Source organism: Phaethon aethereus (assembly GCF_964289735.1).
Source record: "Phaethon aethereus genome assembly, chromosome: 1".
NCBI classification, from domain to species: Eukaryota; Metazoa; Chordata; class Aves; order Phaethontiformes; family Phaethontidae; genus Phaethon; species Phaethon aethereus.
The window spans coordinates 155,120,761-155,138,677 of NC_138575.1; the positions used below are offsets into that span (position 1 = coordinate 155,120,761).

Consider the following 17,917-nt stretch of genomic DNA (forward strand, 5'->3'; position numbering starts at 1 on the left):
TCTATTTTTTCCTTTATTATTTCATCACTTAAGGCAGTCGCACTACTACACTCTACCTTTCATAGGGCTGGTGAAGCAAGTAGCACTGAGGATTTGTATTGGAGCAAGGGCTTGGCTCAGTATTCAATGTTTTGTTTCTAGATCGGACTCAAAAGCAACCACTACTTAGGATTTTTAAATACCCCACTTCATTCAGAGATCTGCAGCCAACTGGATGATGAAATAGAGCAACACGCTATGCCACACAAAATACACAACAGTCAAAAAAACTGGAAGAAGTCTTTTGACTTCAACTGAAGTTTAGGGGAGAAAATGATGAATTGGGATTCATCTGCTAAACGCGAGCCTCTAGCCCCAGCCCTCCAGGAGGCACAGGGTGCTCCGAGAGCACTGCACCCCCTCCCCGCTGGCCCCGAAGGCGAAGCCCCAGACAGGCTCTCCTCCAGCAAAGGCTGCCAGCGGGGCAGAGCCACCTCAGGACACCAGGCAGGCAGACCGCCCTGCAGCAGAAGGGATACCCCTCTTCCTTCCAAGCCACCAGCGCTCAGGCTCGTGTATTTGCGCTTGGCCCACAAGATGGCACTGACAGAAAGACTTTGCTCCTGCTTTTTTTCCCTCTCTCCCTGCCTCCCTCTTGACACCAGGCTCACCACCGGCCCTGGGCTGGTTCAGAGAAGGACTGCCACCTACTGAAACATCACACCACCCTCCCACACGGCCGAGTTTCCCTCCTCACCTGCCCTCAAGTTACCCAACCAGCTAGATCCTGCTGGCATCATCAGGCAGGTAGGCAACAGACAGAGGCATCACAGCTGAAGACAGCTTATTTTCAGTAACAAGGGTCTGAGGTTTTCAGCACTACAATTTTCTCTGTTACCTAGAATTTTTCAGTATTTCCTGAAAAACAAAGACCTGGAAAAAGCAAGCAGTGTCAAAAGAACGTGATGCTCCCACACAGGCAGACTCCAGCTCTCAGTAACACTGACAAGATCAGCCCAGAATCTGATGAAACATCTAAACACGGTTAACTACAGCAAAAGAGAGGGTTCAAGCTGAAACATGTGGGAGTTAGAGCTATCTGGATATTTAGCTGAAGAAAGATAAGATTAATTCCCCTTAAGGAAAAATCTCCATATTCTAATAGGCCTTTTCCTTTCAATTAGAGGAAGTGAGCAAGGCACTTTTCTCCTCTCAGCAACACGATCTTGCAAAATCAAGTCTGTGAAACCTCCTCTCCACAGCACAGTGCATATCACCTTTCCCACACATGCCAAGATATTTACATGCAAGCAGAAGTCAAGAACAGTTGCAAAGCTGGAAGCATTTAAGAAATCAGAGCAGGTCACAGAAAACCTAGATTTGATATTGCATCTTTTTCACACAACTGAAGTGATCTATGTTGATTCCTAAGTCCCAAGTAAAATCAAAAGAAGATTCTGCCAAGATGACAGTAAAAAAAGCAGCAGCCTGTTTTGCGGAGCTGGACTCTCTTCTACATAGTCCTCATCTCACGTAATCTTCAATGCAACCATTCCACCAGAATTCCTCCCTTGCCAATCAGATAGTCATTGTCACAAGAAAAGAAAGTTTTCCAAGTTCCTGCAGAGACCGAGCACTGACATCTCCTATATTGCAGAATGCACTTCAGCTATGAGGACCTTGTTAGTCCAAAAGCGTATGTTAAAAACATACAATGCTACGTCATTAGATCTGCAGGTACTCAAGTTTTCTTCATACAAAATACCACCACTTATAACACATTCTGTATAGAGGTAGATCTTTTGTAGTCTTTCTGTCACACACAGGCTTGGGAAATTCAGCTGACACCTAATAACAAGGTAACTGGGTTCAGTATACACAAGTATAGTTGCAGAGTGCAAGCATTATCTACATTTTTATTTTCAGTATTATTGACAGCTAAAAAATGTCTTTCAAGTCTTCAAAACTATTCAAAAGAAGTGTGTGTGGGGAGGGAGTCCAAGACTTCTGAAGTCCAACTTCACAAGTCATTCATAAAAAACAGAACAGCCACTAAGAAAACCATAACCATCCCCTGTGAAGGAAAAAGGCAGGCAGACCCTGATGTGTACACAGACCTGGCTTCTGAAACACACTTCACTGCTCAGCACTCACCTCACAGCAGGCACAACACCGCCCTAATGCCACCTCCATCCCCTCTTGCACCACCCAACCTACTGTACCTGCTGCTGCTCTCTTGCTGGGAAGGATTGAGCAGCTCACCTGCTCTCCTCCCAAGGTCTTCATGCCTGGCATCCCCACCACGCCTGCACAGCTTGCTCCTTGCTCAGGGCTGAACAAAGTGCCTCCTCCCACAGCGCTCACCCTTCAGAAAGCCAGCAGATGAGCCCTTCCTCACTGCGCTTCCCACCAAAGAGCTGGAAGGCAGGACAGGGCTAAAGAAATTATAGAGCAAGAACTCCTCTGACAAGTCAGGAGAACAGCATAAGTCAGCAAGCAGCCTCTTCTCCCTTTTTCCCCCCTCAGGGACTCAGAAGCTCTGCCCAAAACCCTCTTCCCCTCCAGCCCTCTCTACGCACCCTTTTCTCCGAATTTTCCAAGTTTCCACACTTTCCCTCACATGATGAGCTCCTCTTCTATCAAAGCAGCACTTTTGTGAAAACAATTTGGTATATAAGAGTACAATGCTGAAATCTTCTGTGCATTCTAGATTAATAGTGCAATACGTTTTAATTGCTAGATGAAGGTTCATTCTATTCTTAAGATCCAAATGAACACCACAAATGAAGCAGTTACACCAAAGCCTCTCCCAAACCACAGAGGAACTCATTTGCAAAACTACTCTGAACAGATCTATACTAGATAATATTTACAGCGAAGTACAGTGTGTCACTGCAATTTGCCTTGTATGTACTGACCTCCAAGACAGGATGGAAACATTGTGGGTGTATTTTGACATGCCAGACTCACCCTCACATACAATCCACGCAGCGAAGACAAATGGATCTGCACGCCAGAGACTCTGTACACGCACACTCATAATTTTTGCATTCAAAGTATCACGCTAATAAGCAATACAAAAGAATTGGCAGGAATGAAAAAAATTACAGTCCAATTCTAAAATTCTGAATTATTTTTTACTTGGGAAATATTGAATATAGCACTCAAATAGAAAAAAAAAAATTAGCACATTCCCCAACCACGTTTGTTATAGTGCTCCTTATTACAAAGGCACAGGCTTTTTATTTACTTTTGTTATTTGCTAGGGGTTTTTTTAAGTCATCTTAAAATTTTTCCATATCAGGTGCTTTTGAACACATACCTCAATAAGGAGAAATATTATTATTTAATGAAAGCCACTGGAGTCACTTTAGTCAAGAAGTGATGGCACAATACTACACAGCTGATGATGCAACAAGCTTGGCAGAACCACAAGAAATAAATTCTCATGGGAAGAGAAGGAAGGTTTAAGTGAGCAGGGAACAGTGCAAGGATCTGAAATGCTACCATGCACATTCATGTTTTAGACTGTGTTTTAGTGGATAAAACTGTAACAGCTTCTGATACTACCATTCCTTCCTGTCCAACACCTCCTCAGCTACCATGACACCATGCATGAATGGTATATGAGAAAAGGAACTGGTATGACCTTAAAAAACACACCTTTCCCCCCATTCTATTTCTAAGACACCTTTAAAGTAGTATTCAACAGCTTCTCCTCGATGGGAATACAAACAATTGGTAAACACATGAAACATGATCACAGACCTAGACTACTACTTTGCACATCATAAAAATCCACATTCTAAAAAGAAGCCATTATATAAAAGTAACGTAAATAGTAAAGAAACAGCATTTTCCTGTCTTAGAAAGGTTACAAGGTATGTTAACACGGCCTTCCAGTCATGCAAGTCAGGCTGTACTTCTCTATTATATGTGATGGGCAAAATAGACCAAAAAGACCTGAGAACAAACTGCATGAAACACTGATTTTCAGAATTTTCATATTAACACATGACAAAAAGGCTAGAAATTGGGGGGGCCAGTTACATCTTGAAGGTCAGTATGTACAAGGCGAGCTGCAGTGACACACTGCACTTTGTTTGCAAAACTACTCTGAAGAGATCTGTACTAGATAATATTTAGAGCAATTAGAAATTGGGGGGGGGCGAGGAATACAAGTTAGACGTATCTTTAATAAAAGATATAATGTCTTTGTACAATTTTTCCCTTTTGAAAAATCTGCCAGTAAGATCTCAGCCTCCAAATAAAATTTTCCAACGTGTGGTCTGTAAGCAAAGAACGGTAACTCTAAAACATCAAAATTCTGGAAAATGTTTATGACAAAGAATCATGAAGGCATTCGGCCACAGCGTTCGACAGCACACCTTCTGGGTTAGAAAGACATTCTGTTGGAATAAAACCAAGATCAAATCTAAAGAAAAAATTGCTCTTGACAAGGACAATAGTCTGAACAAGGGCTGAAAGGAGTAGGTGGGTTCAATACAGATTGAACTTTTGTATTATCTTCATCATAAGATTGGCCTAAAGCTCTTCAGTACTAGAATCCTAGTCACTCCTCTAACTTAACAGATGTCAGCTAAATCCATCTATGCTAGCAGCGTAGCTCTACACTTTCCTTACACAAACAGGTCTTTGAAAGCTTACAGAATACCTTTCCAAGGCCATAATGGTAGCAGGACTGTAGCCATAATGATCTGACAAAGTATGCAAGGCTCAGCGAAAAGGAGCGTCACTGAATAGACCAACTGCTACAGTTGGGGTGGGTGTGAGGGAAGCAGGCAGACAGGAAAGCTTGCTCCCTTAGCTGGTCTAACAGAATGACACTGGCACCTCTTACAAACTTTTCCTCAAGGCTAGAGCTGTATTATAGACATTTATAGATATTTGTATATCTTGATATAATTTATAGCTCTCAAGATTTAATATCTCAAATTTGCATGCAGTGTTCTGAACCTTTAGGGCAAATCCTTCTTACACAAGAGATTTAATAATAAACAAGGGATCTTCTTAGACTGCATGAGACTGACAGGTTTGCTTTATTTTTTCTTTGGTTAGTTTACTGTAGAAATAAAATCCTGTTTTGGCATTGCTGCCTCTGTAATAAAATGACCATCCTGAATCCCAGAAGCAAGCAGGTCTCTTTGCAGGTACAGAAAAGGTTCTCAGATCCATGGCTTTTTCTATTAGCCAGTTGCCATTTTTCCTATCATTACAAAAGTCAGAAATACAAAACATTTTTGAGCTCAAGAAACCTGTTAACATTAGACACTTGCAGATAAGCAGACATTTATCTTTTCTTTGATTAAAGCCAGCAGAAAAATGCTGTAAGACACTACTCATGGAATTTGATCGCATAGAGCTTGGTATTGTTCGTAGGATGTATCAAGCATTCTACCCTTTAAACAACAGACACTAACACAGTTTTCTATTAACCTATTTTTGCTTATTATTCTACATTTAACTGCTCCCCAAACAAACCTCTCTGCTGATGAACTATACAGTGATTTCTCCAAGGCCTTTTCTTGGCCCTGCAAGCTGTCAAGCAGCTCTGGTCAAAGAATGAGGAAAGACCACATTACATTCAGGAATCTGAAACTCCTTTGAAAGAGGACAAAATCAGAGTAACACGACACAGGTACAAGATAATCATTACAGCAAAACTTATTAGGGCTCAGACTCCTGTCACACAATGCTCTGTGACCATCACCTTGTCATTTTTGTCTCTTTTGCCAGACTTCTGTGGAAGATACTGTATATCTGCAGTGATTTCCATCTCAACTATATCCACCTGTACTCTTCTAGAGCAGAGACCACCACGTACAACAATTGTCTAGGACTCTGTGTTGAAAAGCAGGCCATTCTTCTCAGAAGGGAGTGCAGTTAAATGTCTTCCCACTCAAAGATAAAACTATGGGGGAAACAGCCTTTAAAGCAAAAATGGCAAGAGCAGTATATGGCATATGTCTCCTGCCTAAGGAAAAAGTGCACGGGAAGTTGTGAACCGACAATGTAGGCAGCTATTCTACAGTCCCTTCTATATCTACATACACATTCATCATAGGCAGTGAAGTTTCAAAGTAGAATACACTACCCAACACTACAATTATTCTAAGCAAACACTAGCAGTTTCCAGAAAGGAAAAACAACATGGAGTTGCAAATCCAATCCCTGGTTGAAGTCTTAGTAACATTTTTTCATTAATAGGTCTCAGCTCTTTATATCTGCATACAAAAAACCTGTATTAAAAAAAAAAAATTAAAAAATAATACTTGCAGAACATTCTTCTGGTTATTTCTTGAAACTTACTCTGCTTTACCAACCCAGATTTCGTCTTACAAAGGACTGCTGCAAGCTCCAAATTAAGTACTCTTTTTGCTCTGGAACACTTAAAACATCAAAAAATGGGAGGTGTGGGAAGGGAGCCACAGGTTTCCTCTGAGCAATCCTCCTCATTAGAATTTGAAATATACTTTCTGAATATCCTATGATCTTTCTAAAAGCCCAAACTTACTGGGAAGTAAGAGGAAGAAGACAAGGAAAACAACTTTCAGACACCAGAATATTTCCAAACCAACAAAATTTCTCACCTCCGCTCCTTATTTTTAGGGTTGGAAGATAAGAGTCATCATGTCCTCCAATAAAAGGATGCCACAGAGGAAAACATCCCAAAGAAGCCATTTACTGCCGTGCAACTTTCCATTAACCACAGTAGTTTATCAAGTTCTCAAACATGTCATAAAGTCTCCAAAGCTGGAACCGTACAGAGCTCCAGAGCAAGGCAAGGAGCTCTGACAAAGTTTCATAAAAATACAATTCTGCTACTTCCAAGACGAGTTCAGGTCTGGGAGCAGAAAGTGCTTGTGCAATGCCAAACCTAGGCTAACCAAAACCAGTACTGTGTTTTTACCACACTCACAAAATTACACACAGAGAAATCACTTAATCAAAAAACATGTAACTCAGATTCAATGCCAGGCTCAACTGCACCCCACGTAGAGGTATGCAAAACTCATTGTGGAATACTTGTTAGGAAAAGCACCGCATTAGTGCACAGCACAAGGTCACATTTCCCCACATCACTCTAGAGTTTCCTCTGATACCAGTAGTATCCAAATATTTCTACTATTTAAGATACCACATGCACATCCACCACTGTGTCAAATATTTACACTCACCATTAACTCTTGATTTGTTAATCTGCCCTCTCTGAAAATACTGCCTTCAGCACTTTCAGAGACACTCTTCACACTCTTTGCTCAATGCAATCTCTAAACCTGATCGCAGCTAAGGAAGCATTACATAGACGCTGCACAGAGGAGCTACGGCATCTCCCCAGTTCCCACAGCGAGGAAGGCAGAGATCCACGAGGGCTGACTCACACCTTGTTAAAGGAGACAGGAGAAAGAGCCCAGGATTAGCAGAGGGCTGAGAGGCCCCTGCCAGCTACTCACTGGTTCAATCCAGGTTGCCATTCCTCTCATCTTTGGCCACAGCTAGGGGGTTGGAAAAATTAATGAGAAAACAACAGGGAACAGTCAACATACCAGCCATAAATAGACACACAAGAGGCTCCATAAGCCCAAGCATTTGTGCTCCTTCCTGCCAGCCTCTCAACTCTCCTGGTAGCTTGGGCGTAATTCCTGTTCTAACATGCTGAGCTGGAAGCTACTGCAGCCAGTTACCTCCACGTAAGAAAGGAGTTTCCGGCAACCTTGCTGAGAAGCCCCTGAGGCCAGGTTAACAATTTGACTATGCCCAAAGATATTCAGGCTCTGAGAGTAAGACCAAAATTACCTTTTCTTTTAGCCATTTTTCTTCACTTTTTTTCCTCAGAGTGACAAGAAAAAGAGCTGATTTCTACAACTACAAAAGAGAGACCAAACTGTAATGCTGTGACTATGCCCAGCCTGTCACAACTGAAAAAAATTCAAGCTTAGTGACAAACCTGATGTAGGAAGCAAGTAAGAGGGGGGGATGGGGACAGGGGAAGATATTCATTGTAAATTCCCCCCTCCCTTTTGCTTTAACATTTGCAATACTCAATTTATTTCCTAACTGAGATTTGAAGTGCCTCCCTCCCCAATTCTCTTTAGCTCATGCATATCTACTACTTGACTTTTCACTCAGCTCTAACACACCAATGTTCAAAACGTGAAAAACTCCATGCAGCCCTAGAAAAAACAAATGGAGAGACAGCTGCTTTAAGGCAAAACAGAATGCTTGAGATAATGCAAAGTTCACCCCAGAACCTCGTTTCTGAATATTTTAGAACTTAATTTGGTTTTTGTCTCCCAACAAAGCCTAGAAAATTCTCTCTTTACTGGGGGGTGGGAAGAAAGGCAGGTAAGCATGCAAGGCCTTACTTCACAAGAAACAGTGCCAAAAGCTGTCTTAATTTCCATCTTTCCCCATGATGGAACGTAAGACTAAATGTAAGTCCTGTAAGTATCATTAATTTCACTAATGATACCTCACCATCTAGAGGCCTCAGGAAAACAATCAGAATCTTTTTAACGATATTCTGTTACTGCCTGGTAAAATTACAGGCAGGACCAGAGGTACTGTAAGAACCTGAGAACTAATTAAGGCAACACTTCACTAATTTAAGTCCAGAAGCACTCGGAATCATTTCTTCCGCCCAAAAAATACCTCTAAGAACTGAAATTACAATACCCCCTACTTTCCAATGCAGAGAAGTTGCAACCTGTTTTTAATCCTCCTGTTTAAGTCCTTCCCACCCACACACATCAAGTACACCCGACAGCAGCATGTACTTGCTATAGCTAAATATACTGGTAATATATGACTACCTAATTTGCAACCCTGTGAACGCATGTTTGGAAAAGATGGTAGTTTCCTGGGCTTTTATGTAACATACATTTAAACAGAAGAAGCATCGCCTACCATTTTCCTTAATTAGTATTTTATTTGGCTGTTAACGACTTCATTACCACAAGCCAACTCCCGCGCTTCAGAAACAGTTTCAGAAATAAATCGCATACAATTTATACCTTTATTACCAAGAATCCGCTTGAACAGAAAAGCAAAGGTTCCACTCCCAACCAAGCCGGGCAAACCCCCCCGTCACACGGATCCCCGGCAGCATATCCCCGATCTACGCTGGAAGGGGGTGAGGGGCGCACCCTCCCTCAGCCCTCGCCGAGGAGAGGCGAGGGGGCCCTTCCATGCCGCTTCCACGCGGTACTCGCACCGCCGGCAAGCCGAGCCATCCCGCGGCCATGGAGGCCCGACCGAGCCGCAGCCGCCACCAAGACCCATCGGGCGGCGGACAGACCGCGGGAGGCAACCTCAGGGCGCGCAGCGGCGGCTTCCTCCGCCGCCCCCCGGGCCCGCAGTCCGGGGAGGGGCGCCCGCCACCATCTTGCCAGCCGCCCGCCGCCCCCGCGTCCCCCGGCACAAAGGGACGGCAGCAACGCCTCCCGCGGCGCCGGGCGGGCAGAGGGAGGCAGCGAAACCCGCACCGCCACCCCCGGGGAGCGAGCCGGGCACCCCCAGCTCAGGCACTGCCCTCCCGCCCCCGCCCCGACTCACCTCCAGGCGGAGGGAGGCACCGCAGCCCCGCAGGAACTCACGGATGTTGCTCAGGCACTCGCCCTCCGTCCGCGGCTCCGGGTACACCTGCAAGAGAAGAGGCGGACGGCTCAGCGCAGGGACCGGGACTGGTAGCCTCCGTCCCCCGCCCCGCCCCGCCCCGCCGCTCACCTCACCTCCCGCTCCCTCCGCAGGCGGCGGCGGCGCCGATCGCTCCCAGTGCTAGGGTTGAACCGGGAAGTAAACACAGAGCACAGGAAATGGCGTGCGAGGGCAGGAGCGCGGGCAGGGGCTCCCCGGCCAGGCGCGGCCCCGGGCGGCGAGGCGAACGGAGGGAGGCGTAGCCCGGCCCAGCCCTCCCCTGCCCCGCCCCGGCTGCAGCCCCAGGCCTGGCCGGCGGAGGGAAGGCGGGGAGTCCCCGCTGGCAGCGCCCCCAGGCCTCCCCGCTTAGGTGTTCTAATTTTGGGGTTTTTTTTTTAAATAATACTACACCCGCCCCGTGCCATTAAGGGCTTGGGCTGCAGGGCGAAGCGAGGCGGGCCCTGGGCTGAGGGGCTGTAGCCAGGACATAGCCCCTCCGCGGGATGGCGTCCCGCCCCGGGCCGCAGTAAGTACGGCGGGTGCACAGCCCATGTCGCGGGTGGCCCGCGTCGTCTGTGGGGCTGCCAGGGCCCCCTTGTTTTGACATAGGTTCACCCTTAAGTATCGCTTTTCTAACAAGGAAATATATCCGAAATGCCCCAAAGACCTCAGTGGAAAAAATATCAGCACCCAGAGTTAATAATCTACCAATTCCAGGGTCCAGTGTTATCTGTAGTTCATTAAACTGCTGCAGCCTCTTCCTACCCCAGAAAAGACGCAACTTCATGCAAAGAGAAAAACCTTGACTGAACTTGAGACAAAAGTGCTTTCGGCAACACAGCCACGTGTTTCTCCGCAGCCCCACTGACGCTGCCTTCGGTTCCACCTCTGCCCTGGAAGTGAACTGTAAGACCTTCCACGGAAAAACAGCCAGCCCCATGGGCTTCAGGGCTGTAGCTTGGCTTACCACAGCTTAACTCGAACTCTGTGCCTACATAAGCATCACTTCACAATAAGCTCATTGATTTCTGTGAGGTAGTTCAGCAAACAAAGCATTGCCCAAACCGAGAGGTAAGCAGACCCACAGCCCTGGACACCTCGTTCTGTTGGAAGGGGAAAGCCTAGCACAGAAGAGCGCTGCAAGTTGCTGGAAGCTAAGGTGCCAACGCATGGCGTCGTGTCCTCTGATTATGCATTACACCCGGAAAGAAGTTTTCTTAAATGCGCATGTAGGTCCAGGCTACATAAACCCACAAGCATAATCCACCTTCACAGCACTGGGAACTTCACGTAAGGTTCATTCCAAACCCTGTATCAAGCTGAAACCAAGGTCGTGCCTTCCTGCATGTTTATACGGTATCAATGATATCTCTGACCCTGTGATGCCACAAAAATTCACAAACACAACAGCATGGCAGGGGGAACCTGGTACAAAGAAATTTAAAACACAAATCACTGTCATTTTCTAAACACAAAATTCAGATGAGTTTTAAATGAAAGCCACTATTTCATAATACGAGGAATTTGGTAGTGATATGAGTTGAAGAATTTTCCATTCCTCAAGCAAGTGCACACACCCCCCAAACTCCTCAAATTGTTTGGTACTATGATAAACTGCTGTGGGTTAAGAATAACCCTTTTACTACACTAAAATGTAAAGGGAATGCCAAAGAAGTCCTATGTGAGTACAACAGCCCAAAAGATAAATTCAGTAAGTTTAGAAAGGTTACGAGCAGTGAGAAAATCCTTCTGGAAAGATCATGAGCTTCAGCCCTTTTGCTTGTTATACTTTTAGATTACTCTGTTAATGTACTACTTAATTCTAGTAAGAAATCTCAAGCTTAGTCAATCATGCCAACACCCCTTGTTAGAACAGGTTCCCGAGAATCCATGTTGATGAGTATTTCCATGTTGATGCTTCTAGTATGCTCCCTCCTCCATATTCCTAATATTTACACAATAGTATATAGTTGCAATTTATAACTTTTTTTTCCCTTAAGCTATTTTGATAATAACTGGGGTTTATCTCCCTTTATAGGTCATACATCCTTATCTCTTTTTTTTGCACCCACCATTTTCTTTGGTTGTTTCTACTTCATTCATCAAGGCCTCTTTTCATTCTGAGAAACCTTAAAATTACTTCGACTCTCCAAACAAGAATAACCTCTAACAAGAAATCACAGTAAATCTAGATTTCTCTTAAAACAAAAGTCTTGTCCATACAACAAGTGTCCAAAATGTCCAATATGTCCAAATAACATAATCCACATTAACACTCTTCATTTCCAAAGTCCCCAACAGAAGCACAGAACTCAGTAACTGTAAGAAACCCAGATACATGGACTACTACCTCATAAGAGACTGCACATAATTCAGAAAAGACTGCACAATGCCTGGAAATAGGCCAAAAAAAAAAAAGGGGGGGGGGGGGGCTAAGGAGTGACATCTGATTAGCGGAGAGCAAAAACTTCCAATTAAAGATTAAAGAAAACAAAAGCAAAGAAAACTCAAACCCTGCAAATTGTTTAATGCATGTTTCCAGTTAAAAATCATCTTTCCTCAAAAGAGTAAAATAAGTTACAGTAAATCTTTAGAAATGCCATTTCTTCTCTCACAAAACAAGGGAACAGACTTTAGGGGCAATGGTAGAATCAGGCTGTATTTTCTCAGCCCTGTGGCTACAGTGGCATTTTTATCCACCAGGAGACAGAAGCGTATGGGTAACAAATCTAAAAATATCTTAGCATTTGTATCCTGCTAGAAATTTAAACTGTTAATGACCCCTAAAAAGCAGCAAACCCATTATGTTATTTACTTGGGACTTCTTAAAGTGATTCTGGCAACCTTCTCTTACAGATGGCTGAGAAACACAGTGACCAGAGTAACAAACTCAGAAGCCCTGACAATCTTAAAGCTCAATTATGTGGGCCAAGCCAGTGTTAAAAACACACGTATGGTATATGACACCCTTACATACAGTTATAGGAAGCTCAGGAGGGTGACCTCACTCTCATAGGTCACATTCATTGCCTCACTGGCTATTCAAAATGTAACAGAACACAATGCAAGCAGACCATAGGCAGGTAAGCACTGGACTGCCTGAAAAATGGCAAATGCAGTCAGAGAGAAAGGATAAACAAAATAAAATTAAAGTAGGGTCATACTCCAAAATTACTTGGCATAGCAAAAAGTTGACTGCATGTACGTAAAGCCGATGAAATAAAGAGGTTACATATTCTCCTCTCCAGTATTTGCTTCACGCTCTTGCTTTCGCAGACCAACACCATTAGTTCATTAGTAGGGGCTGTCTTTTTCTTATATGTCTGTACAACTCCTATTACAAAGAGGCCTCAGTGTCCAACTGGAACCTCTGTGTGCTCCAGTAATACAAATAAAAAAGGTTAACAGTAATTAGAAAAGACAAGGATTCCAGAGGGACCTGACAGATTCTTAATTAGGGACTGAAGCTCCACGGTGGAATCCAAAGAGACAAGTGGAAGGTAATACAGAGAGCAGCAACAATTTAAACCACTTCTTTGTGGTTCAGGGACAGGTTCTGATTAAGATTTAATCTCTCAGGGAGTAGTTCTGGAAATCATGGATACTTCAATGAGGACACTTGTGTGATGCACTGCAGCTATCAAGGAGCGGCGTACATTTTCCACCATCCAGAAAAGATAGAGAACAATGTGCGATACAAATAGATGGTACCTAGCTACATGTTGCATCAGTTTTGATCAGTTTAAATCTATGATTTATTCAACAACGACAAACGCATAAAACAGGGCAATGTGGAGACAGGCAGTATCAAGTAAAGGTATGATGGGGGGGGGCTTAGAAAAATTTAAAAAGGCTACCATTAGTTCATTCGGACAGAGAAAGTATATGAAGAAAATACGCAAGGAATGTGTAAAAGAACTAATTTAGAAGAAAAAAAAAGTCTTCTAATTGCAATGAGTAAACACGAGAAATTAATAAAAAGTAGGAGACATCTTAAGTTATACATATGGGAAACTACTTACTTACTGCTTACTTGTATTTATCTGATTAGCAAGTTGACAAAATGGGTCAAATGAAGAGAGGTGTATGAGGACTTTAAATATAAACTGGAATCTACCACGAGGGCAATAGTAAGAGATTGAATTACAGATGAGTTACTACATAAAGTTAAAAAAAAATAACTTATCTGGTATGACATATAATATGTACAACATGGTTTACTATGTAAGAAGACTATCGCAGTTACTAGAAAGCAGAAACTAACAGAGGACTAACAGGTAGCTGCAACCTAGTAGGCATGCCCTGCAGACACTTAAAAATGCCCTGTTCATGAGTACGGCTGCCCAGGTCTGAGGCTCAAAGACTCAGCCCTCAAGTAGGCGTATGAGGGAAGAACCCCGCGAAGAGGCAGCCCTGCGCTGTGGAGAGCATCACAGAAGAACGCAGTCCCAAAGGGAGGTGTCGTCGGGACAGGGTGGATGAGGGTACTGTCCTCTGTCACAACATGCCAGACCATTTTTCACACACCCTCTTCATCCTGCCTGGAGCCTTTTACACCATACCCGCCTCGCAGCAGGAAAGTGTTTTCTCTCCAGGTTCCAGAACACCTTCTACACGCAGAGCATTACCGCAGCCTAATCAGTACAAATAACCACAAAAGAACAATGCAGCAAAGCTAATGAAAAGGTCCTGTTGATCCCGTTCGGTCCCAGAGCTGCTGTGTTTTGCATCCAGCCCCTTTGAGTGGCTACGGCACAACATCAAGGGCAACTGATCTTCCGATGGAGCATGGTGGCACAGAGGCAAACAGCTCCTGTACAAGTGCTGCAGGCTGGGGTCTGTCACCAGGGTTTGTGCTGAGGGATAAAAATGAGATTAAAAAAAAACACGAGGAGGAAGCCAGGCCACTGTCACACTAACCTGGGCTGTGAAGCTGCAGGTGACTCACTGTCCAGCAACTCCTGCAGGTTCCTTCCCTCCCCACCGCTCCCAGCTGTGTTGCCTCCTGCCTGCTCCTGCACCCCTGCCCAACACCTTGGGGCATTCGGGTTTCCGGCTCTGTCCTCCATCCCAAAGCACCTGCCCTCACAAATTGCACCCAGCAGGGATGGAAAAGAAAAAGTGGTGTCACAGCAGCATTCTCCATAGATAAATGGGACAACATCATACAGAATCACACAGAATCACTAAGGTTGGAAAGGACCTTCAAGATCATCAAGTCCAACCATTAATCCAGCGCCACCATGTTCCCTAAACCATGTCCTGAAGCGCCACATCCACACGGTTTTTGAACACTTACAGAGATGGTGACTCCATCACCTCCCTGGGCAGCCTGTTCCAATGCCTGACCACACTCTCGAAGAAATTTTTCCTAATATCCAATCTAAACAACTGGCACAACTTGAGGCCATTTCCTCTCGTCCTATCGCTGGTTACTTGGGAGAAGAGACCAGCACCCCTTTTCGACACCACAACCCCTTTTCAGGTAGTTGTAGAGAGCGATAAGGTCTCCCCTCAGCCTCCTCTTCTCCAGACTGAACAACCCCAGTTCCCTCAGCCACTCCTCATAAGACTTGTGCTCCAGACCCCTCACCAGCTTCGTTGCCCTTCTCTGGACACGCTCCAGCACCTCAGCATCCTTCTTGTAGTGAGGGGCCCAAAACTGAACACAGGATTCAAGGTGCGGCGTCACCAGTGCTGAGTACAGGGGCACAATCACTTCCCTACTCCTGCTGGCCACACTAGTTCTGATACAGGCCAGGACGCTGTTGGCCTTCTTGGCCACCTGGGCACACTGCCGGCTCATGTTCAGCCAGCTGTCAACCAGCACCCCCGGGCCCCTTTCCACCGGGCAGCTCTCCAGCCACTCCTCCCCAAGCCTGTAGCGTTGCATGGGGTTGTTGTGGCCGAAGGGCAGGACCCGGCACTTGGCCTTGTTAAACCTCATACAGTTGATCTCAGCCCATCGATCCAGCCTGTCCAGATCCCTCTGCAGAGCCCTCCTACCCTCCAGCAGATCAACACTCCCACCCAACTTGGTGTCATCTGCAAACTTACTGAGGGAGCACTCGATCCCCTCATCCAGATCGTCAGTAAAGATACTGAACAAGACCGGCCCCAGAACCGAGCCCTGGGGAACACCGCTTGTGACCGGCCGCCAGCCAGGTTTAATGCCATTCACCACAACTCTCTGGGCTCGGCCATCCAGCCAGTTCCTCACCCAGCGAAGAGTAAACCCATCCAAGCCACGAGCCGCCAGTTTCTCCAGGAGAATGCTGTGGGAGACGCTGTCAAAGGCTTTACTAAAGTCCAGGTAGACAACATCCACAGCCTTTCCCTCATCCACTAGGCGGGTCACCTGGTCATAGAAGGAGATCAGGTTGGTCAAGCATCGTCTACTTCTTGAGGAAGCATCCACTGCTAGAGACCAATGGCTGGTGCGGCACTAGCTCCACAGTCAGTGAACAGAGCTCCATCTGCTTAGCAGCCCAAACTCCAGTCATCTCCTGGACTTACAAGAGTCCTTTGAGTGTCCTTTGGAAGAACTCAACAGCGCATCCTCTCTGAGAAGTGACAAGTGACCACTTTTTATGAAATAATTTAGCATGGAGGTTCCTAAACCTCTTGCCCTTGAACACCACTATTAGTGACAGCTGCAGCAAACAGCTCTTAGATCCCAATGCCTCGCTCCATTGCCATGAACATGGCCAACCCCACATCTGACACTCCTCTGCTGCACATCCTGCATCACCACACCAGTCCCTGTACTTCGTCATTCCATCTGTCCCACCTCAGACCACACACCACCACCTTCCAAACCAGCAACTCCAATCCCGAACTCCAATCCCACATTTAGCCATACTCTTACACCACACACTCTTTTCCCACCAGCTTTCTTTTACTGTCCAGTGGGCCATACCAACTCTTCAGCCACAGCTCCATGCTCCCTCAACTTCCACCCTGCTATGGCACCTGGAACCAGGAGCACTTTGGCTGACTGAAGACTCCTCCAGCTCTTCAAGTTCTTCCCCTGCATGTGTTCAGAAGTGCTCGTCTGTTTGACCAGCCTTCATTAACAGGGGCCTACATTCAACCACACTGCTGTTCTGCTTTAGCTGCTTCAGTCCCTTATTGGAAATAGCCCTCAAAAACTAAGTGCAGCTAAGTTTGCAAAAGAAATTTATAGTTTGGTTAAAATGCCAGCCAGGTCAGTGGTGGCCTTGATGAACTGGCTCTTCGAGTCTTACAGAACAGCTAGGGACACATTTCTCTTTAATCTGCCCTGCGAAAATGACACCGTAAAACTGATACAGCTGTTTCAGCTCATACTTTCAGATGTGCACCTGTATTAGACGATGTTCAGGAAAACGTTATGTTCTTCGCAGTGGAAGTACTGTACTTCTGTTACTTCCCTTGGACCCTGACCAAATTCCCATCAAAGCCTATAAACTGACTCCAAGGAGGCAGGTATCCGACCAAGCCCTAAGATACAAACACAGTAAGTTAAGGGCACCGGGACATTCCAGACAGTATTTTTGTTTTCTCAGGTTTCCATTGTATTTTTATATTTCACGCAAAAAACTACATTAAGATAGCATTAAGAAACCGAGCATGCCAAGCACGTAAAACTTGGCGAACGCAAGACTGAAAGCTGCCTCTGCAACTGCAGTTACGATCCACTTGCAGGCCCACCTTGTGAACTGAACTGGGCACGAGTCCTACCGAAGCACATACGCGGGAGCGTGCATGAAGAATTTCACATATACCCCTAAGAGGGTCTGGTTGCAACTGCAGAGGTAATCTTCTTTCCAGTGTTGCCTAAATGCTGAGAACTAATATTCCCAATTCCCGTGTTTTTGCTTATTTTCTTGCTGTTTTAAAGAAAAAGGGGACATCAGCTAGCGTGCAACTGTCACCAACCTCATGCGGTACTACCAGCCTCACGCTGCGGAGCTCCAGGAGTGCCAGCATGAGGTGCCTGCAGGAAGACGTGTATTTCACTGAAGTCAGTGAGTGGAGAAAGCCGATGAATTGGGCAGCGCTTGGCGAGAACCTATCTAAAGAGGTATTTTGGCAGCTCCACTTGCTGGCGTTACCCCGCCAAGGAAGGCTGGTGGGTAGGGATTTTGCACCCTTTCTCATATAACCCCTGCAGCATTTCCCATGCAGCGTCGCTGTTTTGATGCAACGTGAGCTCAGGCTTCAGGAGTCCCATCACTTAGGGTTTGTTTACACTGGGAGAGTTCTGCTGCTAAATACGCTGGCATCGCTCCTCAGCGTG

General features: G+C 45.4%; 1 protein-coding gene across 1 annotated transcript in view; it reads right to left on the minus strand.

Annotated features, from left to right (window-relative positions):
* The window catches only part of ARHGEF7 (Rho guanine nucleotide exchange factor 7), a gene marked incomplete at its 5' end in the record, with an annotated part of 125,600 nt that overhangs the window by 99,327 nt on the left and 8,356 nt on the right, over window positions 1-17,917 (minus strand). Inside the window, 1 exon segment of the mRNA XM_082009239.1 lies at window positions 9,556-9,642. Within this exon segment, the coding sequence (XP_081865365.1) occupies window positions 9,556-9,642 (87 nt within the window).